We start from the raw sequence: 26,873 nt of genomic DNA, 5'->3' as shown, positions 1-26,873 counted from the left end.
CCAGTTATTTGCAGATGGGGGAGGGGTCAGGAGGGTCATTTACGCAAACGCTGCATCGAGGGACCACTCTCAAACACACATAATAACTCATTGTCCATACACACAGCTGCATCACTGAGTGTCATAACTCAGAACAGTTACAAAAGCCCTTGCACAAACATGGGAACACAAAAGTATTTACTTTGTTAGTGTTCACTTATTACACATATTATAAGTATGATGACATTATTCATTATATAAAATGAATAATTAAATGTATACTGATTTCTAGTTAAAACTATTAAACGTGCCTGTGAAAGATGTGCGAATTATTCTCATCTTCCCCGATGCATGACGGATGAGGAAATTAATTTGCAGAAACAAAACTCCTGCCTGCCGTGCACAAATGCACTCATAATGAAGCATAATTAGAACCTGATGTCACATGGCGTTTAATCTCACTTTCTATTGAAGTGATCTTGTTTTCTGTGTAGTTTGCCGGGAGAAAGAAAGCCGCACCCCCCCCCCCCCTCAGCTTGCATGATTGGGAGCAGGAAAATAAAGAGAATGACACAGAAGGAAAGAGTTGGCTGGGAGGTGGGATGGTCAAACACAGGGGATGAGCAGAAGTGAGGGATGGAGATAAAAGTAGAGGAAAGAATGGTGTGAGGAGACTTAAGTGGAGCAAAGGAGAGAGGGGGGGGGAAGCGACAAAACAGCTCGAAGGGGGAGTGAGGTGAAGCTACCAGAGAAAGGGAGTGACAGAGCGAGAGGCAACAGTAGACTACAGAGATATAAATAAGGTGACTGATAGAAGAGAGTGTGTGTTTCTCTGTGTGTGTGTGTGTGTGTGTGTGTGTGTGTGTGTGTGTGTGTGTGTGTGTGTGTGTGACTCTGTCCTGGCTCGTCTCCCAGGAGCAGACAGCAGTTCTGCACTGCCAAAGTTTCACTGGGTCTACCACCATGTCGGGGTCAACACACACACACACACACACACACACACACACACACACACACACACACACACACACACACACACACACACACACACACACACACACACACACACACACACACACACACACACACACACACACACACACACACACACACACACACACACACACACACACAGAAACCAGGGCATGGCAAAGGATTAGCCATCAGTAATGGGGCATAAATGGGGATACAGAGTGAAAAAGAGAGAAGGTACAGTATAGGAAGAGGAAGTAACAAGGTAGTTACTGTACAGTATTCGAGAAACAGGAAAGAGCTTAAGAGAAAGGGTGAGAGAGAAAATGCATTAGGTATTTAAAAAAACGTGATTGAGATGAATCAGAAAGAGTGAGAGAGGGAGAGTGAAAGAAAGGGAGGAGGGGGAAAGAGAGAGAGGAGGGAGGCTCACCGGGCTCCGAGAGCATGCGAGGATCAGTAGCAACAGAATGAGACGGAGAGAGAGATAGAGAGCGGTAAAGAGTCAGAGGACTGTGCTGCTGAGGACTAAAGGGCTATCAGAGATGAGAGAGAGACACAGAGAACAAGCATGCGGACCAAAGGGGAGGAGAAGAGAAGGTAAGTGACTCAGAATGCAATGAAACACAGTTGTTAGCGATATTACAGTGTGAGGAAGTGTGTGACGTGAGCCGCAAATGTTTGCTTCTTGGTAAAGATGCTCTATGTTGACCCTGAGGAATCTCGCTGGTCTCGTAGCGGACAGCTTGTACTTTAAAGCAGTTCATTCAAGATTTAGGACACTGGTCAGTACTTGAATGGAGGTCCTGGTGATTGTATGGAAGCAAGTGACAGTGAGCCCGTGGGAGGAATGGGCACAAATCCTTAGGTTTAACCTCTGGAGTCCAAACACATCAGAGCTGCAGTGATTGGACAACTAATAGATCAGTTAATCAAATTAAGAAAATAAACGTTAACTATTTTGATAGTGATTAAAGTAATTTTTTGTATACAAAAGTGAATATTAAAATTCCTCTTGAAAACATGGGCATACATATTTTCTTATTTGTATATCACAATAACCTGAACACCTCTGAGTGTATGACTTTGAGGGGCTGGGGTGAACATTGTATAGACCAAACGATGTATCAATATATTTAGATAACAATGGGTTTCCTATAGAGTCGATAGCTTTGACAAAAGTGAGCACAGCTCTAATTCAGGAAATGCTGTTTATAGCAACTTTATTAAATGTATGTGTATTTCTGTTTAAAGAAGTAGAGTGATGAGTTGACAGTGATGACAGCATCACAGTGTTGGTATATGTTGGCGTGTGTGTTTGTTTGATTGTGTGTGTGTGTGTGTGTGTGTGTGTGTGTGTGTGTGTGTGTTTGTTTGATTGTGTGTGTGTGTATTGCAGGTGAGTAATCCTATCCATCTGTCACAGTAGGATTAGCTGCATATGATTACGTCGGTGTACAGTACGTCTACGTGCCTTTTTGAGTCTTACCATACAAATGTATTACAACTTTTGCTTTTAACACACACCCCAAATGCTCCTGCTGATTTACGTGTGTGTGTGTGTGTGTGTGTGTGTGTGTGTGTGTGTGTGTGTGTGTGTGTGTGTGTGTGTGTGTGTGTGTGTGTGTGTGTGTGTGTGTGTGTGTGTGTGTGTGTGTGTGTGTGTGTTTTTGTGTGTGTTCCCCGCTGCTATTAAAAGCCCTCAGAACAACTAATGCAGCTTTAATATGGGATTATATTGCAATAACCCTTCTCTTATACACTAATGCTGACCCTGTGCATCTGGGTATGGGTGTGCGTGTATGTATGTATGTATGTATGTGTGCATGTGTGTTTGTTTGTGTGTGCGTGTGTGTGTGTTTGAGAGAGAGAGCGAGTGAGTCAGAGAGAATAAGCAAATATGTTGAGAGAACTGAGTGTGGATAGATGTGACCCATGCACTTAACTATTATACAACCTCATCAATCAGTTAAGAACATCGTTTAAAATGACAGTTTGTGCCTACACATGTGTGTGTGCACGTGTCTGTGTTACACTATCACAGCCTTTCATTGGCACAGACACATGTATTCAATCTAGTCCATCACAGGGGAAATGTTGAAGAGGAAGGTCAAAAATGTCATCAATTTCATTCAATGTTTAATGAAAAACATAAAGACAAATTGACAACATTGGAGAACATTTGTGATAAGCATTTCTTTACGCTCAAAAACAAGTGAGCTTAGGGTAATAGGTGATGAACCCAAATACGGCATTTTTGAAGGTATTTCTAATATTATTTTAATATTGAGGAGTTTTGTATATTTGTTTTAGGTCAACTGAGACTCAAACTAAAACTTAATTTATCCTGGCAACCTTTCATCTTGTCTATTAAAATCATGCAGGCAGAGATAACACTGCATACATTTGAGCTCCTGTAGCACACGAGGAGATAATTTGAAGCAGTACAATTCTAATTACAGACCAGGGAAGCAAATCAATGGGTTATGACATTAAGCTGCATTGACTTAACATACATCACATTCCCCCTGAGAATGACAGATGATAGGGAGGGAGAGAGACAGAGATTAAAGGAGATTGACAGTGAGACAGGCTTGAAGAAGAAGTGTGTGTACTTTCATATGCATCTTTGTGTCATTGCTATTGCTATCGACACTCTGCTAACAGAGCAGGTGATGAGATGCAGGGAAATCAAAACGATCTAGAAAGTCAGAGGGGCAAGAAGATGGATGAGGGAGAGGACAGGAGGGCAGCAGGGGCAACAGGATGGGGTTGAGAGGAGGAGAGATGGATTGGGGGTTAATGACGGAGAGATAGGATTGGATGTGCGGACAGGATGAGTGATATGGCAGTAAAGAGAGGGATGACAAGAGAGAATAGGATAGAGAGAAAGCCATGAGAGATTAAGGACAGGTAAAATGGAGGCATAAAAGAAGAGGTGCCATAAAGAGAAAGAAAAGAGAGAGGGGTATGCACATTTGAGCAGATATCCAAAACTGAATATATCACACGCCACGTTGAAGAGACGTGTGTATGGTCACGCATCTGTCCTCTTTTAACTTAAACAATTCCCGCTTCATCTCTGATGTTCAAATATTTGCACATTTCTCATAAATATTCAGTTTTACATTGGTTTCTCTGCTCCGCTGCTCAACCAACACATTCCTGCAGCCAACAACAAAACAAATTAATTAAGCTGGCAGATGGATTTGTCAATGATACGCCCTTTGTCCATATTTCAGCCCTTTTCTTTTCACACCTGGTTGTAAATATCCCCACACCATAAAACCAAACAGAACATTCCATTTTCTTCTTTTAGGGCCCTCTGAATGGAATAGTAGATCTCTACGAATTATGTCCAATTTCCCCCTCATAAACAAGCAAAAGAAGCTCAAATGCATTGAAACTAATGAAAAAATGCAATCTATTTGGATGAATGTGTGCAAGAGGAGCTTGTCTCAACACATCCTTTTGGTGAATGGATATGTGTGGAAGTTTATTTAATATTTTAACCCTTTCATTTACTTACTTTAATGAATTACTTAAAGCAATATCCTTGTTATCATCATCTGAGGGTTCCTCAGAGAAAAGGATGACAGCTCCTCACAGGTCTAATACAAAATTAAGTAATATCTAACTTAATTAATTTCCTGCCTCCGTCTTATTTATGCACCACTGTTTAATAATACACACACTTGTTGAAGAGTGACAGTGTTGGCTGGCAACCCATAGCTCTGAGGGTCTCTGCACACGAGGCAACACTTGAAATCATGCTTTTCATTTGTTTTCAGAGCAAACTTAATCCTCATAGGCGTAACAAAGATGGTGGGCCAGATTGTACCGTAAATATATGAACACACAGCACACAATGTGCTCTCGAGCAGTGCTCCCTAAGTGGATGCCTTGAGGAACGGCTAAGGGTGCGGCAATATTTATCATATCATTGTTCATTTATGGAGTATTTCTAATACGGCACATCACTTTTGAAACATCTATCGATTGTTTCAGGTTGTCATGATAACACAACATGCTTTCCGCCTCAGGAGTTTTTCAGCAGCTCAGTAAATCCCCAAAAAATAGTGACCGTTGGAGCAAGCAAGGAAAATATTTGACACGGGGAACAGAGCTCAAATACATGCTGGTACATCTCAGCCCTCAACACAGTCGGAGACAAACAACACAAATCAGAGCAAACACTCTTCTGCTGAGCTGCTTGTGGGAAGTGGATATCAATTGTTTCTGGTTTACTGAGGTATTGCACGTTTCAAACTTGATATACTGCAGGGATCACCAACTACATTTGTCCAAGGGCCGAAATGTAACCAATAGACACTATCGCGGGCCAGCGATTTTTATATAGCCCAGAATTTTATAAATAGGATTACTTTTGGAATTCTTTCTTTTTCCATAACAGATGGGTATGTTTTGGTGAACAGGAGACACTTATTTTACTGTTCTAATGGCTTATCAAGAACTCAAACACAACATCTTGGTGTCATTCTGGACAGCTCTCTCATCTGCACCCCACATAAAAAACATCACCCGGACTGCATTCTTTGTACTGTCTTAAAACCTTTCCTTGGAATATGTTATGAATTGTAAGGTATCCTTGGGTGCTTTGAAAGGCGCCCCTAACTAGAATGAATCATCATTATTATTTATTATCTGAAACAATGTAATAACTTTTAAAACTTTTCCCAGTCACTTGCCCCATGCCTTCAGCAGCAGCAGGCCATTCACTTTGATTTTATCCCGTTATAAATGTCATCATTTCGACAATAAAGAAATGCTACATAAACGTTATCTTGCACATTTTATCTAAACATCTCCGTTTCTAACTTTCAATATATTTAAAAAGAGATCTCTCTCTCATCTGCGTGCGGGGGCGGGGCCTCACAGACACGCTGCATCTCTCTCTCGCTGACAGACAAGCTGCAGCGCAGTGCAGTGTGCACACAGTTCTGCCGGTAATGAATATTACATTTTGTGAGGAAACTTTCCCACCAATAATTCCAATAAGTAATCCAAAATGTATTCACTTCAGGTTTACGAAAGTAACTGCAATCAGATTACTCGTTTTTCAAATGTAACGCCAGCTGAATACAGTTAGCCTACTTGATTTCTGTATTCTGATTACGTAACGCCGTTACATGTATTTTGTTACAACCCAACCCTGCTTCTAGGCTACTGTCCCGCAGCTCCAGCCTCTCTGTTGGACTCTGTCGCAGCGGGGCTACTGCTGTGGTGCGGAGCGCATTAACCAGACTCTTCACAACGAAGGATCACTTCTTCTTCAGGGGAGGGAAGGTTTCGCAGTACGCAGTCTACTGTCCAGCAGCTGCTGCCTCTCTGTTGGACTCCGGTACTGCACCTTACTCACGAGACGTTGTAAACAAAGAAATGGGTGGAACGCAGTAACCACTCCGCCAACGCCACAGTCACCCCCGTCGTGCGGGCCGGATGAGAATGTCTGGCGGGCCGGATGTGGCCCGCGGGCCGCCAGTTGGTGGTCACTGATGTGACTCTCTCGTCTCTGGTGACATGCAGCCAATAGCTTCCGGTTTATTTTGTTTATTTTAGATAGTGCAACTACAATATAAACAAATGTAAACATTTTGCGAAAATGAGCTTCGTGTTTAGACCCCATTTTGTGTTTATTGTACATCTATGCATGGTATGTGAAGTGTTGGGTCACAATTACAAAGAATTGCAGTGGCCTAAATAGTTTAGGAACCATTGCTGTGGAGCAAAGTCATTTACCTATTCTTATAATTGACATCAAATTGAATTGAATCAAATATGTGTGTAGGAGACCAAAATTAAGTTCTCATGTTGCCAGCCGGATAGAAACAGTTTCCATTGTTGAAAGTAGCTGCCTTGAAGTGACACGTCCTATAAAAGCGAGGCACACAATCTGCTTCAGACAATGCTTCACTGAGAACCAACCTCGCATTATGCAGCGTTGGCTGAGATACTTGGCTTTTGTGAGATGATGAACATTTGCCTTTGTGGCTTCTGGCTTCTCAATTGAAGTGCTGATTAAAGTGCACCATCCCTGAAAAACACAGTTGTATCCAATAAAAACACAAGGGAAACAGAGTGCACAAAGCTGACTAAGTAGTGGTGTTTTGGTGATCATTACTGGATCCTTCTTTGTGTCTAAGGGACAGGGATACATGTTACCGTTGTACTGCATGGTGGCACTTTAGAAAAGGTGAAACCAGTGACCAATTGTGAAAACAAACAAAAAAACTGATTAGAAAAGCATCTACATCTGTAATGCAGCAACTATTGGACATAATGCTGCAAGGTTTAGTATGTTCTTCTCCTTCTAATACTCACATAAAGCTATTTTCTTAACTTACTTATTGCACACACACATGTATCCTCATTTCACGTTCAAAGTAAAGCATAGGCAGCCTTGTATTTTCTAAAGAGCTGGGAAAGGATTCCAAGTCATTCTGCTGAGTTTCCTTTTGAGTACCGTCTGATTTCGGGTGAAGCAGGGTAGTTGTACAGTAGCTGTAATGAGCGTCCAACTGACCTGTCTGACAGCTTGTCTGCTGATCACCACAGCAGTCCTTTCCAATCATCAATTACATTAGAACAAGGGGTCTTAATAATCTAGTAGCTCAGACTTACACTTAGCAGATCATTGTGCCAACCTGAGTGACATCTCTTAACGACAAAATGGTCCCTAACATAATTTACTGTTACCTTTACAGTTTCAAAGGCTTGCATTATCAGAGAAAGCTAAAATAGTCATCTTTTGTTGCTTTGAGCACACACAGCAGAATAACAAAATAACTACACCACCCACAATGCAGCGTGTGCCCTGTCTCAAATGGGTGAAGTGCTGCATTTGTTCGGCTCTGCTTGGTAAGTGGGAGAGAGACAGTTAGCGAGAAAAGCAGTGTGATTACAGAGCAGTAAAGCGAGTCCAGGTCTCCCTTTAACACACACCCGTCAATCGGCGAGTGAAAAATGATCTCACCTTAAAACAACAGGGGACTGATTCACTGGAGCATTTAGTGCGCTGGTACCACTGCTGGGCGTAGGTGCACACACACACCCCCCCGTGCACACACACACCCCCCCCCCCCACACACACACACACACACACACACACACCCCCACTATAAAAAGACTCCCTGAAGTGTTTTGAGGCTGTGTGAGTGTTTGTGGGTGTGGTGACAGATGCTCAAGCATGCTTTGCAGCGCGTATTGATTACTGGCCTGCCATGTGTCGCTCCCCAGATCTTCCTCTCTTTTAATGTCTCGTCACGCATCTCCCTCTGCCATGCTCCTCTCTTTATTCATTAACCAACCCTATTAATCACTCTCACACACACACAAGCATCACTTTCATCTTGTCCGTGGTTGTTCTTCTTCATCTCTTCTCTCACCCTGTATCCCTACACCACCTCTCTGCACTTCCCTGTGCTACCGTCTCCTCTTTTTGCTTCTATTTGGACACCTCTCATACATCCCCTTCTCCTCCTCGCTCATTTTGCACATCCAGAGGTGTGATGTGGGTGGGAGACTACGTTTCAATATAGAGTCAGAGGATGAGGGGAGAGATAAATGCACAGAATATCAAAGAGCGACAGAGATGGGAAAGGGGGCGGTGAGTGGAAAAGCGCCACAACAAACACAGGTAATGATGAAAAACGAAGGCAGCGAGAGAGGAGTTGTTCCAATAAGATGTAGGGAGAGAAAGAGAGCTCGAGAGTGGTAGAAAGATCGAGAGACAGTCGGGCGAGTCAGAGAAATTGACTTCTGAAGATATGGTGTCACTTGACAGCCTGCAGGTCAGGGGTGAGGAGTGAGACTTGAGATGGCACACACACACACATACACACACAAATAGGCAGGAACAGCAAGCGGAGAGAGGAAGCTTGCTGCAGCAGGTGCTCTGGTGTCTGGTGAAATAAAAAAAACATACAAAACAAATGCCTGGAAATTAACTGCAGTGAAATTGACTTGATTTCCAGGGCAAAAACACATACACACTCAAAAATGCACACTTGTACATATGCGGGCGGGCACATCTGGAATCTTCACCCTTGCCTTCACACAAACATGCACATGGTTTGCTCTCTCAAATTGCTTTGCATCTGTCTGTCTCTCTCTCTCTCCGTTTCTGTTTTCTCAGGAAAAATATTATCATTATGTGTAAATACTTTCCCGAAAACACATCTCAGTCCATTTCTCATCCACCTGGTGGCTGAAGGTCATGCTTTGCAAATATATTTCCCACAGACACACACTACCAAAAACAAACACACCCACACACACGTCACACATGCAGAAGGCACAGAGGATGCCACATTTATACCCCAATGAGAGAGGGAGAAAAGGTAGTAACATTATAATTCCATACCTGAAAGGATGGGTGAACTCTGGGTAAGGGCCTTTGTGGCCCATTGCAGGAAACTTTTTTACCACAGTTACCCTGGCAACAAGTCCTAAACAGTCTAGACTCTAGACTGTCAGACATAATGTGACCCCTTCCTAGCTTTTAAGAAATATAGTATTTCTTGATCCTAACACACTGTCAAGATGTTCATAAAAATAGCAGCAATATGTCACTGAAGCAGAAATCCTTTGATCTATAGTGCCTTATGTAAAGTGCTTATATTTTGAAGCTCCGCCAGCTGTCAGTGAAGATGTCGAGCACCATTGTGTCCCGGGAACTTTGTCATGAGCACTAGGTGCACAGGACTATATGACACACACACACAAACTGTTGTCCCAGCTAACATGAAGAGAGGTTCATAGGGATACAGACTGAGAACTGTCTAAAATTAAATTATTCCCAATCCAATACTGCGGCCCCATGGGCAGACCACCAGCATAATAAACTATATTCACTCAGTTTTCATATTTAATGATAATAAATGAAAACTGAAATTTCAGAAAGGCTGCAATAATAATTACACTGGCTGTCAGTGGAAAGGGCTAAAATGCCCATTTCTATTCTGCTCATGCTGACAAAACATGTGAAGATGTCAAGCATCTGACATCCCGCTTCAACATTAGAGGATACAGTATACTGTATGTCACACAGAGCGTTACTTTGAGTGAATGTGTGCATAACTTTAATCCTGAATACATATGAACTATTATATCAGCAGTCAGGCACATCCCAGGCAGAATGAGTCCACAAGAGAATATATTTTGTAACCGCTACAGGGCGAATGACTAAAACTCTGAAAACCCTGAACATGAATCTGACATCTTCCTTGGCGGTTCAAACAAGACGCTTAATGAATAGTCATTTTTACTGACCACAAACAAGCCCTTAGACTTTGAACCTTATAACCAGTGTCCTCCGGATGGGATGCAACACACACCAAGCTGCACTCTTGGAGACGATGCAAAGAGGGGGCCTCAGGATCCTCTCCAGAGGCTGCACCCCCCACCGCACATCCTATCTCCTCGGAGCAGGAGGAGACAGGCAGCCTTTCAGCTGGTCAAAGAAATATTGGATGTTGATGAAACAGCCACTCAATGCTTTGCTCTCACAAACAAGAGCAGAAATACCCGACTACTACAGAGCTGCAACAGTCTTACACTCGTCCAGTGCAGAAATCAGAAACCCTGCCTGCAGCAGTCACACTTTACACTACACATTAGAATTGACAAAAAAAGACGCACACCTGACATCTTGTGTTTGTTGTGTTTTTATGTTTTGTGGCATTTTTATTGTATGCATGGTTGTATGTAAGTGTATGATTGTATTTGTAAATGTAAGTCTGTTAATACTGTAGAAACATATATTTAATTTGTATTCCTTATTATTAATGTAAATTATGTTTCTATTCAGTTAACTGGGAACAGCAACGAGAATACACTTGAACTTATATTGAATGGTTTTGTAAACAACAATGCCATAATTTATTTATTTTGAATAATATTGCACTGCTCCAACCTCGACCCTAGAAAACAAGGATCTGTGCTGCAATGTTGCACCAGCTGGCATGAAATAATCTCTTCCTCTGTGTGTTCGTTCGTATGCCAGCTACAGTAGTTTAACATCACACACTGACTGAAATGAGAGGACAAAACTGTGGTGAAGATAGGGGCAAAAGAAAACGACATATGGAGAAACAAAGAAGAGTTCTGTCTGCTGATTGTTTGATGCATTGGACTCAATTTCATGCACAATTTATAGTTTCTGGTTCTCTTGTTATTTGCCTAAAAAGACATTTGTTGGAAAGCAACAGCATTCAGCATACTGGCTTATAGAAAGAAAGTGGCTGAAATGTCTGACCTGGGTCCACAACATGTCTAAAATATATTGATGCTTGCATTGTGTGCGGACAATTTGAACTCACAACACAATGGTGTAAGATAACTGCCAAACATCTACACTGAACACAAATATAAATGCAACACTTTTGTTTTTGCTCCCATTTTTCATGAGATGAACTCAAAGATCTAAAACATTTTCTATATACACAAAATAACCATTTATCTCAAAATATTGTTCACAAATCTGAAAAAAATCTGTGATAGTGAGCACTTCTCCTTTGCCGAGATAATCCATCCCACCTCACAGGTGTGGCATATCAAGATGCTGATTAGACAGCATGATTATTGCACAGGTGTGCCTTAGGCTGGCCACAATAAAAGGCCACTCTAAAATGTTCAGTTTTATCACACAGCACAATGCCACAGATGTCGCAAGTTTTGAGGGAGCGTGCAATTGGCATGCTGACAGCAGGAATGTCCACCAGAGCTGTTGCCCGTGAATTGAATGTTCATTTCTCTACCATAAGCCGTCTCCAAAGGCGTTTCAGAGAATGTGGCAGTACATCCAACCGGCCTCACAACCGCAGACCACGTGTAACCACACCAGCCCAGGACCTCCACATCCAGCATGTTCACCTCCAAGATCGTCTGAGACCAGCCACTCGGACAGCTGCTGCAACAATCGGTTTGCATAACCAAAGAATTTCTGCACAAACTCTCAGAAACCGTCTCAGGGAAGCTCATCTGCATGCTCGTCGTCCTCATCGGGGTCTCGACCTGACTCCGCTTCGTCGTCGTAACCGACTTGAGTAGGCCAATGCTCACATTCGGTGGCGTCTGGCACGTTGGAGAGGTGTTCTCTTCACGGATGAATCCCGGTTTTCACTGTTCAGGGCAGATGGCAGACAGCGTGTGTGGCGGCGTGTGGGTGAGCGGTTTTCTGATGTCAATGTTGTGAATCGAGTGGCCCATGGTGGTGGGGGGGTTATGGTATGGGCAGGCGTATGTTATGGACGACGAACACAGGTGCATTTTATTGATGGCATTGTGAATGCACAGAGATACCGTGACGAGATCCTGAGGCCCATTGTTGTGCCATTCATCCACGACCATCACCTCATGTTGCAGCATGATAATGCACGGCCCCATGTTGCAAGGATCTGTACACAATTCCTGGAGGCTGAAAACATCCCAGTTCTTGCATGGCCAGCATACTCACCGGACATGTCACCCATTGAGCATGTTTGGGATGCTCTGGATCGGCGTATACGACAGCGTGTTCCAGTTCCTGCCAATATCCAGCAACTTCGCACAGCCATTGAAGAGGAGTGGACCAACATTCCACAGGCCACAATCAACAACCTGATCAACTCTATGCGAAGGAGATGTGTTGCACTGCGTGAGGCAAATGGTGGTCACATCAGATACTGACTGGTTTTCAGACCCCCCCAGACCCCCCCAATAAAGCAAAACTGCACGTTTCAGAGTGGCCTTTTATTGTGGCCAGCCTAAGGCACACCTGTGCAATAATCATGCTGTCTAATCAGCATCTTGATATGCCACACCTGTGAGGTGGGATGGATTATCTCGGCAAAGGAGAAGTGCTCACTATCACAGATCTTTTCAGATTTGTGAACAATATTTGAGAGAAATGGTTATTTTGTGTATATAGAAAATGTTTTAGATCTTTGAGTTCATCTCATGAAAAATGGGAGCAAAAACAAAAGTGTTGCATTTATATTTTTGTTCAGTGTACATTAAAAAAAAGGAGCTTAATAGGTGTGGTTAGGTGATTTGATACGTTTTAATCACTCACAAATTCTGCTCCATCTTGTTTTTCATACTCATAAATACAGTATATCTAAACAAACTTTATTTGCTCTCTTACAGTACATTTACTTTTTGTTCTTCTATGTATCCAGGCAATCTGTACTGCTGCAATGACCCCATTTCCTCCAGAGGAAAATGTTGATATATTGCCCTAATTTCATCAGCTAATCATAGTGTCACAGTGCAACATTCAGTATTCTGGGTCAATTCTCAAGTGATTTAAAGTTATTCAAGTAAAATGGCTGATTTTGCTCCCTTTTTGAAATTCAAAGTTTTACCAATAATATTAAAGATAAGATTTAAAAAAATAATATAGCAAAGCATTTAAATCATTCTTCCTAACAAACCATTGACCAATACATCCACATATATTAGGCTAAGGTTTAAGCAACATTCAACCGCACTGACAAACAGGATGATGAGTAGTAACAATATGGTAGTTTCATACCAAACTCATCAGATAGATTTCCAAATGCAACTCTGAGAGATGTCAAGGAATGATGCATCATGGGTTTACATACTGCAGCGGGAGGCATACATAACCTCATTTGAAAGTTGTCACACTGTGTCTTCATGTACAAATATATACAATGTGTGAAGTCCCTAAATCAAATACTTTTGACTTGCTATGGTGGGGTGGGGTTTACTTATATATAGATATATAAGCTATTACCCTCAAGATACCCTATTTCTGCTCCCTGGAGAGGAACGGCTTGATGAGATTTAGTGTTTTGCCTCCCACCTACCTGCTAGTCTAATAAGAGGTTGATAGAGTTCTATCGATCTGGTCAGTGTGTGCATTCAGTCGAGGTCGAAGCCTTTATATGGTGCTTTACGTGCCTAATGTGTCTTCTTACCAATCTCACATTTTTTCCCTGTTTCCCTCCTTTCTGTGGTTTCTCTCATTTACTGCCTCTCTCTTTTCCTTTCTCTCTCCAGATCAAACTCGCAATGCACAGAGAATCCTTCCAACTCCTCATCTGCGGGTCGCTGCTTAGAAACTGAGGAAAGCCTTGACAGTGATGTCCAATCAGGAGTAGCTAATCTAGTAAGGCGGTCATTAATGAAAGGACATTGAGGGTTTAAAGCCTTATTGGTTATTGGATTCCTGTCTTCAGCTTCGACTTACAAACTCTCTCCCGCTGCCTCACAAACACACAAATTCATTTGGGTAAACAAATGTTGGACACATTCCCTGTTTTTTTATTGGACATAATCCTGCTGACGCTGGCCGATGTCATTGCTTGACTCCATCCCGCTCAGCTCCCCAGGGGGCTGAGCCGACCTGCGGGGGAGTATGGGCAGGAGAGTGGCTGACTCAACCAATCCGGTGCCTGCGCTGGGGGTTCCCCTGGCAGGGGGGAGATGGGGGCCGCTGTGCAGTGTCGGGGTGCAAACATCTCCCGGACTGCGGACTCTTTCCTCCATCAAACGTCACGGCAGCCAACCAAACAACTCACATCGCCCGCAATCCATGGCAATGGACAAAACAACGACAGGGGGAGATTTCAGAAGTGACAACAACAGTCTGCCTGTGTCAAAGGACACTTCTGAGAACGAGATTAACACCCTGACACAGGACGACATGGGGTCACATGGGTCGGGCAGCGGAGTTTACTGCCAGATAAAAAATATACGGACAAACCCCAAGGACACTAAAGATAAAAGGACAGCTCGGTATACAAATGGCAGTGTGGTTGCCTCTGACGCAGTGGGAGGGGTCTGCACTGACGCCACAGAATGTAAGGAGCCGGCTCAGGAGAGGAGGAGGGTGCAGTCTCTACGAGGGGAGGGTCAACGCTCGGCTTTGAAGACGGGGAGTGTTAGTACGACCGTGCACGCCACCCCGCCGCGGCCCTGTCGAGTGATGCCGACTTCCCCACCCAACATGTGTGGGGCATGTGGGCGGAGACGATCACAGATTACACCGTGCACAGGAGCATGTCGCCGGAAGGCTGTCAATCAAATATCAGCCAGCCAGACTTTACCTAATCCGCCACGGAAACCGTCCGTTGCTCCCAACCAAGCAAGAAAAGAGCCTGCCCTGGACTCTCTGTCTTACACCAACAACACAGCAAACACCCCCCGACATACATCACTAAAGACTTCTCAAGTACCACAGCTGTCTCACACTATACCAAAAACACACAGCTCACATTCCAACCACACATCACACACACAGAACAAAAAACAGTCGAAGCAGCAGACAAGGCCACATTCTGCAGGCTTTACGCATTACAAGGACTCCGCCACGCAAACAACAGACACACAAGTGAACAACAACAACACAGACAGAACCACAGCTATCGCACATACACAACGACCACACACACCATCTGCTGAGGCAACAGAGCCACAATCATCCGTCAAACACAAGTATGACTCGGCTAAAATCCAGCACACTGATGAACACACGCACCAACACACATCAGTCCTTATCACTGCTACACATCCAGCTCCTTCCCTTTACAGTGACTTAAAATGTACAGACACTCCACGCAAAAACTCGAAACCCACCTGTTCTAAACCAGCCACACCCGTTGCGCAAACCAAAAGCACCCAGGGGACCCCAAACACACCCAAACAAACAACATCTAAGGAAGAGATGAAACTCAAGGACTACACAAAACAGAAGAGCAAATCATTTGAAGACCACACTCTGCCTTGTACGACTCATTTGAAAGCACAATGTAATGGAGCTCCCGGAGGGTTGTTGGATAAAACCACAAGGAAGCCCCCCCGCGGGCTGGAGAGCCAGCTGCATAGTGTGGAAGAGAACCTACAGTCGAATCAGGAGAAGATCAAGGTGCTTCTCAACGTCATACAAGACCTGGAGAAGAGCAAGGCCCTCAGCGAAGGGTGAGAGAAGGGAGTTACCGGGGGTGAATTGGGAGAGAATAAGAGGAGATAGAAGGCTATAACAAGAAAAGGAGAAGTGGAAAATGTTGTGTGAAATGTCACAAAACAAGAGGGTTAGGGACCAAGACAAATAGCGAAAAAGGGAGGAGTATTCCTTTCCAATATTGTTTCAGTAAGAGGGTGAGAGAGAGAAGAGATGAAAAAGAGATGGTGTCAAGGGAGTGTGCAAGACTGAGAAGAGAGTATACTTGAGTTTCTATGGCAATATATACCGACAGGCTTTCAAGTCTGTGTAATAGATTTCAAATGTCAGGCCAGCGGAGAATGGTTGTCATGTGATTGTGTGTGTGTGTGTGTGTGTGTGTTATCCAATTCTAAAAGGATATACGATACCTGTCTGTGTTCAACGCTATCAGATCATTTCTCTGTCCCTTCATCTTATACACCTTTAGGGTATATAAACTCCCAAGGTAAGGGTCCCTGAGAGACATTGTGTTGCCCACCAAAGCAAACTAATCATGTATTTCTTTCTCTCTCTTCTGCTAATTATTTTGTTCTTAAACCCTCCTCTCCTGCTCCACATCCTTTGTTTCTCTCCATGTCATAAATCCCAGTTTGCTTTCCGTAGTCACTTCCTTTTAATCAAAGCCCTTCCCTTTCTTCCAGGCTCTTGAACCTGCTTCAAGCTATTCATCCTTTTTCTCCACCTCTGCCCTTGCGCCTCTCTTTCCTTCATTATTAATTACCACCTTTTTCTGTCTGTCTTTCTCCACATATGCATCAGGCCTGCTACCAAAAAACTATGAATCACTTTATTTCCCTCACACCTTTCTATCGGCCCTGACAACCTGTCCATCACTCTGCCCAGCTGTCATGTGTCAGCTTTCACTCTGTTTTGTTTCTCTATTCTCTTCTCTTCATTTCACCTTTACCGTCAGTGTAGTTTATTCTATGTGTCTTTCTCCCATCCTAACTTGCAAACCACTTCTTCCTAATCCATCCTGTCTATTGGTTATTCTCCTCCTCCCAAACAACCTTAAACCAATTCCTTCCACTTGTGTGTCATTTTAATCTTTACTCATGTTTCCACCCTTCTTCTTTCTGTTCGGGGTTACCAGATGTCTCTTGCTTCACTATACCCTATCAGATTACCTTTGGGAAATGCAGTTTAAGCCGCACAACAGGGCTTGTAAACTCGGTGTACAGTACATGCTGTCCTGGCCTGTGTGAGCAACTGCATACGAATATGTATTCATATTCTTCCAAGTGTGTGAGTGTGTGCCTGCTCATGACTGATACTAAGAGTGTGAGAATAGGGGTTAAAAGGGGCAGACAGGAGAGAAAAGGAGAGACAGAAAGAGAACGCAATTGAGAGAAAAAAGAGACACAGAAAAGTAAGAGAACCAGCGAGTAAGAGGGTCTGCATGCATCCGATTCACTGCCAGGAATGAAAGCACTCTAAGTGGGCTGCTGTGATAAAAGTGTCGGCTGAGCTAAGAGTGTGCTCAGCTCTGTGTTTTTCTTTCTCTCCCGCAGAAAATACTTGTCTTGTCTTGCTGGCATTGTCTTTTATAAACACCTGTAAGGGGGGGGGGGAATGATGCCAGTCACAAGGTCTCACCCCGTGTAATTAAAATGACTATTTTGTCAAAATAAATCAGCCACTCCCTCGTTGACACAGTTCAGTAAAGGGGCAGCCAACATTTCCAATCCAAACAGAAGCCTTTTAATAAAAGAAAACGATAATTGTCACTGAACACTGTTTATGATATTGATATCATCTAATGATTGGCTTGCAACTAACCAACCCACACAGCCATTGAACACAATGCTTGGTGTTTTATTTATCTGCCTGGAATGCCAAGCAGTCAACCCACGAGGGTCTTCAGGTGACGTCCTGAATACTGTTCAGGTGCAACAAAACATCACAAGCTATTTTGTGTCCGTTCAGAATCCCCAGAGAACACAGCTGAGGTGGGAGAGACTAATACCAATGGTAACAACAGCAGCAGAGGGAATGATACTTCTTTCTAGTGTTGCACGGTGTACCGATACTTGAAAGGTACCGCGATACCCTGCCGTTAAAAACGGTACGATTCCTCCGTTTCATTAGTATCGGTACTTTAAGAATGACGGGGAAAAGTACTCCCGTGAAAAACCGCCGTTTAATAAGAGCCGTGTGTGTTCAGCGCTCTGCTTCCACTCCCTGCACTGCAGCCGTGCCTGCAGTCCCGCTCATCTCAAGCACGTTCTAAGTCCCTCCCCTCTCTCGTGCACGCGGCCACGCGCTAGCTGCCAGAGCATGTGAGAAAACGAGAAGCATGGCTGCAAGTGGGAGTGCAACTGCCGCTGCGCCTCGGCTTGTTGACAAAAAAGACGCCAGAAGTCTGTGAACGGGCCGTTCAGGTGTTCAGAGCAGAGCTTCCTGTCGGAGCGGCAGAGCGTGATGTGCACTGAAAAGTCGCAATATTATCGTTGAGCAAACTTAACTAGCAAACTAGCATCACTATCTGCTAACGTTAGCTTTAGCCTTCGTTTTTTTCATAGGCTATAAACGGAGGTGGTATAAGTATATATCTTGTACTTGAGTAAAAGTAGAAGTACCCAGGTCTTGTACTTGAGTTAAAGTAGAAGTACCAGAATGTAGGAACAATCCTGCAATCAAAATGTTCCTCAAATAAAAGTACAAAAGTATTATCATCAAAATATAGTTAAAGTAGCGACAGTAAAAGTAGAAGTGCTCAGGTCTTGTACTAGAAGCACCAGAGTGTAGGAATACTCTGTTACAGTAAAAGTACTGCATTCAAAATGTTCCTCAAGTAAAAGTAGCGACAGTAAAAGTAGTCATTGTGCAGATTGGTCCATTTCAGAATAATATATATGATATGTTTTATAATGATTGATCATGAAAGTGTTCTCAAAGCTGGTAAATGTGCAGCTAGTTTGAATGACTTTGTATACTGCAGGGTAGCTGGTGGATTTACTCCAGGTGGAACTAAAGTCTGCTTTAAGAGTTGATTATATTTCACATCATTCATCCAGATCTGTGAAGTAACTAAAGGGATTAAATACATGTAGTGGAGGAAAAGTACACCATTATTTCTGAACTGTAGTGGATTAGAAGTACAAAGTAGCAAAAGAAACATTGAAATACTTAAATAAAGTACAAGTATCTCAACATTGTACCCAAGTAGTACTTGAGTTTATGAATTTAGTTTCTTTACACCAGTGGCTATAAAGATAGAAAGACTAAGCCTTGCACAGAGGCATGAAAATACATTTTCAAAATGCTCAACAGTGCTGCCAAAATGTTAAACTCACTGCTACACAATTAAAATAAATGCTTTTATATATATTTATATTAGATGTGACTCTTTGGCGTTTCTGTTCTTAGTAACACTGCTGCTTTAGTTGTTCTGACTGCTAAAATCATCTGTTATTCCTAATTTTAAAGCCGATATTCCGTGTTTCCCTTTTTTTAAGAAAAGTATCGAAAAATTATCGGAATCGCAATTCTTGACTTGGTATCGGTATCGAAACCAAAATGTTGGTATCGTGACAACACTACTTCTTTCAGTATGAAAATCAAAGCCTGTTGTTAGTTCAAAATTACAATTTCTTTCATTTTTCTTTCTAAACAACAAAACCTGATCCTTGTTATTATTAGTGACTATTAGTGAAATAAAAACTAATTATCAGTAGTAAAAAAAGGCATTTGTTCCCTGTTTTACACGTGTTGTTTCTGCAGGCGCAGCTCATACAGAACTGGCCAGGACATTAACAACTGCCCCACCTGCCAAAAGACAGCCTGCATCATCTACAGGTAACCGGCATAATGAGCTAACGGCTTTACATAACCCAAACAACTGCATGCCTTTTGTCACCTTGATTTCTTTCAGCTTATCCATTTGTAATTACTTATTCAGAGCATCTTTTATTGTATCTTCTCGTCTTTCGTCTCGGTATCCTGCTGCCTCTGCCTTTTTCTCAGTCTCTGATAATTGTACTTCTCATACAATATATCCCTATTATATGAAACCGTGTGTGAACCCATTCAACAATAGTGAAATGAATCCAAGCCCTATTAGCTGAGGATGCTCTTAAAGTTATTTAGACACACAATTATGTTCTGTGCAAATAGGCAAATTAATTCAGCACCTAAGTGATGCATCTTTCCTGTTTCCGTGGTCCCTCGTGTGTGTGTGGCCTAAATAAGTAATTGCATTCTCGGATCCTATGCAGTTGACAGAGCTGCATCCTTATCTGATACCGCATACAGTAGTTTAATCCTCCCATCCCCTCTTCCCATCCCTTTTCATTATGTAAATCACTCCATCTTTTCATCCCATGCTCAAGCTATCTTTCTTTCATCTCTAACTTTCGATCAAACCGGTTTCCTCTGTACATCCTTCCATCTGTCACATGCCAACGCTCTAATCACCTGCATCCCACTCCCACACTCTTTATGTGCACTGCATATACAAGCTGGAAATGTTTGTTTAAACATACAGTAGCATATACAAGTGGCCTGTCGCAATCGTCTGATCGTTATTGCTTAGCATATTCATAGGATAACACAATAAAGGAAATTCAGAGCCAATAAGAAAATGAGCCATAAAAACAAGTCAATGAAAGCCAAGGTTATAACTGAGGCGACAAATAGAGTGTGTTTCTGCCTGCCAGATAAATAAAGAGTCCTCAGAAAAGGTTTAAATGTCTGGAAACAAATGTTGTTTTGTCTGAGCTAATATGAAACTTTGCTGGTTGCTTATAATGCGAAATGGTAACAGAGGAGGCAGAAAGTCTCTCCAACAGCTGCAGCAGTGTGTTTGACAGCTCTGCCGGGGAACGTTATGCTGGAGCTGGTGCTTCCATCCAGCTTTTTTTAATTAGATTGTCCACATCAAAATGTGTGGATGGAAACATGGTGCTAAAAGAGTAGCCAGGGTCCGTTTAGGAATACATCAGTGTGTACTCTTGGCTTGGTGAGTGTGTAGAGACACAGCGACAGTCATGGTGAACCGCTCAGGCAGGTTTTGACGAGCAACATCCAAGCAGAAAAGAATAATCAGTGAAGCCGTCTTTTCTTTGTTACTTTTGAAAAGTAAAATTAAGTCTCCCTCTAGATTATTAACTTGTCGTGAACTGTTTTTGTTGTTTTGAAACACAAACCTTGTTTCTGCGCCTTTTTAGATTTATTGACACTAAAATGACCAACTCGGATATAATTCTAGTTGCAAAACCCAACACAAAAGCAACTATGTATGGCATCAAATAAACAGAAATTGACAATTTAATGATTAATTGCAATTAAGGGTACGACAATTGTTGGCAACTAGAATTCAGGATTGTGATGTCCTAGTCCAGGGGTCGGCAACCCGCGGCTCTTTAAGCCCTCTGCTCTGGCTCCCTTGAGCTTAGACAAAAATAAGAAGGAAACAAAATAAAAATATTTGTAGGACTATTTATATTTTGTTGCACGGTTGAAAATGTTTCGTATCTTGTATTTTGAGGTGATACTGTGACACATGCATTATTTTTAAAAACGGTTTTAATTAGGTCAACTAAAATATGCGTCACATCCTGCTACGGTCCCGCACCAGCGCCTTTTCTTGCAGGCGAATAACCAGACCCCCGGCTCGATGAGCGAACTATGGATAAATGAAAGAAAAGAAAAGTATCGGAGGAACAGAGGGTTAAATTCTGCGTGGTTAGAGTTATCTGCTTTCACAGTAAACAATGCTGGCTAACCGGTTTGTTTGATATGTGGAGAGAAGTTGTCAAAAGTGCTGCAGCCTTTACGTATTGGAGGAAAAACACGGAAGAGGAAGACAGCTGACGATCTTCAGTCATAATTCAATCAGTTAACTCTTTTTAGGGTGCAGCTATAGCTATAAGTGAACCCATTTTAATTATATTCATTTTCTTCAAATGTGCAGAGGACTCCCCAAGTGCTGTGTTGATTTATTTTAAAGTACTGTAGACCTGTGTATTTTTTTTAATTCTCCTTACAGTATAAGAGTTCTTTGTTTATTATTAGAGGTTTTCTATAATGTAAAAAATAATAAATGCAAAAAAACTGTAGTTTTTGTCTATGATGTAACAATATATACAACTTTATAAGCTATCAAATATGTTTTGCGGCTCCAGACAAAAATAAATGGTGGAAAAGGGGGAAAAACGGCTCTTTTGGTCAAAAAGGTTTCAGACCCCTGTCCTAGCCTATAGAGAAAATTATACAGAGAAGAAATGGAAAAGTCTACTTTCTGTTACTGGAATAATCTGGCATCAAAACCTCATTTTAGTCTTAAGCTGTTTTGTGTGCATGTATACGACCTAAACCATGCTTTAAAACTGATTTTGCTTGTTTACAAAAATAAATCTTCATGCAGGCCGCAAGGGATAACGAAACATTTTCCGGGCCTTTATCTCTCCAGTTCTCCCTCACTCACAAAGAAATGAGCCTCCCAGAAGCCTCATATCTGCATCCCTCCTGTATTCTCAATTTATTTAATCTCTCCATCTCATCACTCCTCCAACTCCCTCATCACCCTATTCTCTTCTCCCCTTGATCTTAATTAACACAGCCGGATCCTTGTTAGTTGTAATGAACTCCACGGGGAAAGGACTGCCACATGGTAATAGAAGCATAGATTCATAGAGATGAGCACATATGTACATTTAACAGACACAACTCCCCCACTCTACACAGTGCATTTTCTCATATACAAGAACATAACCTGAAGACGAAAGCACTTGAAGTAGCATTTCACAAACACGATTGCTGAAAGAAAGCATTATTCAATTTTCAGTTTTTCGAAAATGTCCTCACATGATGGAACTTAATTTTAAAAAGGCTACAAAAGAAAGAAAGAAAAACAAAATGTAGAGGTGTATGACATTTGTTCAGACACATTCTGTTTACAGGCCTTAAAGGACTATTTTGTTCTATGTAATGCTATTATTTTACCTTTAAAAGAAACTACCCTGTAATCCTGTAATAACAGTAAATAAGACTTTAAAATACTTTCAAGGCCCTGAATTGAGATATCTTTAGACCACTTGTCTGGGCCTGGAGCTACGCAGATCTCAACAGCAAGTTGCTTTTCTCACTTCATTATCATCCCTCTTTTCTCTCTTCTCAGTTTCACAGATGTTGCCTTCCCACTTTTGCACAGTTGCAAATATAATCATGGATACACATATGCTAATTAATCCAACAAAAAATGAATCGGCTATTATTGGATACTTCTATGCATGCATTTCATATGCTTACTTGCATGCTCACACTCATACATACCGACAAACAAAGAAACGGATATACTTCACGCTTTTTGAAAATGTTAATGACTTGGACAGATATGCAGTATCTGCTTCATAATTATTTTTCTTCTCATATATCAGCATAACTTTGTTTACACACATTATATATGCAGAAACAATTTCCAGTTGCCCATTGTGACAAAGACACACAGAAGTCAGAAGCTCAATTTGTTTGATGAGAGGCCTTATCAAGCCCTCAGAGAGGATTCTGGGTAAAGAGCATGGGAGATAGGAAGGAGACACACATAAGCGGAGGATAAATTACGCGTGGGACTGAACCATCCATCCTAATGAATTGTGGTGAAAAAAGTGGTTTTGATGTGGACTTGGCTGCCTGAAGATGTTTTGCCATTGTCAGCGCTAATTAATCTGTATCACGAGAGACGAGAGGAACTTTCGAGAGGCCTCTTTTTTCTCCCAACGCTTAACACTTCAAACACACACATATATGAACACACTGACAAAATACCTCTGAGACTTGCTTCCACACATACAGAAGTAAGAGCACACACTGTGCATGCACAACCTAAGTATAACCCCGTTCACGACATGACTTACCTTCACTTTGAACAAAAAGTGAAGGTTTACACATTTAACAGGTTCTTAGAAGCAACAGTAACCCAGTCACGCACACATTTGCAAAGAAGCTGGAGACAGCTTGGAGACGGAATTAAGAGCAGGGGCTTTTCCCAATGTGCCGTAATCTGTCGAACAATAGTGGAAGGGAGGTAGATATGGGCAGAGGGAGGTAGTTAGAGAGAATTTAAAGAGGGGGAGGTTGAGAGACCCGACAGAGGAAGAAAAGTCCTCCTCTCTAAAACAAGAACGACTATAAATTGAGTGAATGTGGGAAAGGTGCACCACTTATGTTTCCTTATATATATATGTTGTGTATAAGTATAGTTCATCTCCTTTATTATTTATTCATGGAAGCCATATTCCGAACACCAGAGCTTTTACTTTCCCCTTATGACTCGTTCCCTCTGTGCCTCCATTTCTGCCCTCCTCCTCTCCTCCTTTACCTCCCTCTGAGATTTATTTTCTTCAGGACCTCTCTGCCCTCTTTTATTAAGCTTGCTATTTCTTTTATTTACCCACCGCTGCGTCCCCCAGATAAAAAATCAGCTTCTTTCCTCTTTCATTCCATAAATCCATGGACATTCCCTTTCCCCCCCACACTCAGCCGGGGGGCTTGTTGTGGAAGAAGCTCATGTTGGATATCAGGGGAGCACATATTATATGTGTGTGTGTGTGTGTGTGTGTGTGTGTGTGTGTGTGTGTGTGTGTGTGTGTGTGTGTGTGTGTGTGTGTGTGTGTGTGTGTGTGTGTGTGTGTGTGTGTGTGTGTGTGTGTGTGATGGTAGGAGGGGATGGGGAGTTGTCTCTGCTCTCCTTGCCTCATCATGTGGCTCATTACCTCCAGATGCCGGGCCCTATGCGGCTCCTCCCCTATAATCCAACTCGACACACACTCACATAATCCTTCACACACAAACAAAGTTACTGAAAGGAGAAAGAAACTCCAAGACTACAACTATGACCTGCAGCGGTGGACACTTCAGAGAGATGGAGAGGAAAAGTGTGAGAGAGATGAGAGTTGGGCAGTGGAAATATAGAAGCATAGAAAAGGAAAGCCAAGAGGGTCTGCTTTGAAGAAGAGCAAATAAAAAACCTTCCCCCCTATGCTCCTCTCTTTAGCTCCGCCATTTGTGCAAAGACCCCTTTCCCTCCTCTCTTTCCTGCTCTCTTCCCAATCCACTCGTCTCACCAGCCTGTCATCTCTCGGTGCATGAAGCGCGAAAGAATACAATGGCTGGCAATACGAGCAGATTGAGACCTCTGTGAAAATGTGAGTGTGTGTGCGTTTGCTGAAGGTGCATGTATCAGAGTTAAGAACACAACATGGTTTTACACGTCTATATAAAAGTGTATTATGCGTGAGTACAGCCCCTCTTTTTAGGTGTCGTCAGCAATTTACGATCCACTTTACATTTTAATGTCACTAAAACCCCTTCGCTCACCTCTTCTCAATCCCTCTCTCTAATCTCTCTTTCTGCAGAGTACACCTATACCTGTAGTCAAAACGCTCTGCTCATACGCTCCTCGGTACCCCCATATCTAATCTCCTTTTGTGAATAAATTGGCTATTTTTATGAATTTGACTTTAACTGACCCTAGTTCAAACTCTAACTGTGCTCCCGCTGCTTCTCCTGTCTCCTCCTCCTTCTCTCTCTGTCTCTCCTCTTCAGTGTGGAGCATGATTTCCGACAGCAGGAGGGACACTTCAAGGGGGTGATGGAGGCCCTGGATGGGGAGTATGATGTGCCTGCATTGACTCTGACCAAGCCCACCCTAGCCCCTTCTTCCGCATGTCGTCCCAGCACCAAGGCGCGTGTCAAGAAGCTCCGTAAGAAGTGTTTTTGGTGGCTGTAAAATCTGGGGAAAAGCACCTTTCCAGGCATATGGGTGTAGCAGGAGACTACAGGCCTCAAACCTTTGGAACATAGCATTCCCCTCCTGGTCTCCGGGGTGTGACATGTGTTTCAGTGTCATTTAAATCAGTGGTGGCTTCTTTTTTTTAAGCAGTATCCCTGTAAATGGCACTTTTCCCACAGAAATCCATCTTCAGCTCTGCAAAATATACACTACAGGACGAGGTAGAGAAAGAAAATGGTGGTCTGCTGAACTTTGTTCTCTGATATACCCAAGAGGGTTATTGAGGACGACCATGACCCTCCCTCTGTGGGACTCAAGCAGCTAATATGAGATTAACTTTTGACTCCAAGTGAGGATACTGTTCTCCCATTATAATTAAAAAAGAGATGAAGCATCAAATCTTTGGATGACAGAGAGGAGTATTATTTTTCACTTGGCTGAGTGGTTGGTGAGGCATATGCACAGATGTATGAACGGATTTATCCCAAGATGGATTCACGCTACAGCTGGGAAATAATCCCCACATCAATCTTTTCTGAATCCCAGCTATAAGCATTGGTATCAGAATGTTTTGGATGATCCAAGTAATCTAACAACAAATCGGAATACTGTGAGAGCCAACATGAATGTAGCAACGACTGAATAGCTAAAGAGGACATATGTGGGACAGAATGATGCTCTCTGGAAACAAACAGCTCGCTGGATGGATATCAGGGTTTGGAGAGCACAGTGGACCGTGTTAAGAATACATGAAGAGAAGAAGTGATAGGCAGCACGCTGCTAGACCTTTTCAAATGATAAAAAATGCGGTCAGCGTTGTTTGACAGAATGATTGATTCTCACCTTTGACCATCCAAAGTGGAAGTGTTTTGATGTAAGCTCAGTCTTGTTTTAAGGATTTCACACACACACACACACACACACACACACCACACACACACACACACACACACACACACACACACACACACCACACACACACACACACACACACACACACACACACACACACACACACACACACACACACACACACACACACACACACACACACACACACACACCAATGCAAACTAGGGGGTAGAACAGTTAGTTATTGGCCTGTACTCATGTTTCGAATGTGTATCAATACTTGCAAAGCCTAAGCTAATACAGCACCTATACATTCTGTATGATCACTGTGAGACTAGCTGTGTATTTCTGAAGCTTTGCTTAAGT

At 42.5% G+C, this 26,873-nt stretch overlaps 2 protein-coding genes across 3 annotated transcripts in view; one reads left to right on the top strand and one right to left on the bottom strand.

Annotated features, from left to right (window-relative positions):
* The window catches only part of dock2-like (dedicator of cytokinesis protein 2), a 103,049-nt gene that overhangs the window by 29,257 nt on the left and 46,919 nt on the right, over positions 1-26,873 (bottom strand). The gene's annotated exons all lie outside the window — the stretch shown is intronic.
* LOC117453575 (protein INSYN2B) lies at positions 1,446-26,528 on the top strand. Of its 2 annotated transcripts, none has more exons than XM_034092427.2 (4): positions 1,446-1,551; positions 13,978-15,897; positions 19,661-19,720; positions 25,469-26,528. In XM_034092427.2, exons 2-4 carry the CDS (start codon positions 14,336-14,338, stop codon positions 25,650-25,652), a joined length of 1,806 nt encoding a protein of 601 aa, XP_033948318.1. In that variant the 5' UTR covers positions 1,446-1,551; positions 13,978-14,335; the 3' UTR covers positions 25,653-26,528. The 2 variants fall into 2 exon arrangements, with proteins under 2 accessions (XP_033948318.1, XP_033948317.1); XM_034092426.2 differs by having other exon boundaries at positions 19,646-19,720.

Source organism: Pseudochaenichthys georgianus, chromosome 10 (genome assembly GCF_902827115.2).
Source record: "Pseudochaenichthys georgianus chromosome 10, fPseGeo1.2, whole genome shotgun sequence".
Classification (NCBI taxonomy): domain Eukaryota; kingdom Metazoa; phylum Chordata; class Actinopteri; order Perciformes; family Channichthyidae; genus Pseudochaenichthys; species Pseudochaenichthys georgianus.
This window is presented reverse-complemented; position numbering and strand designations above follow the sequence as displayed.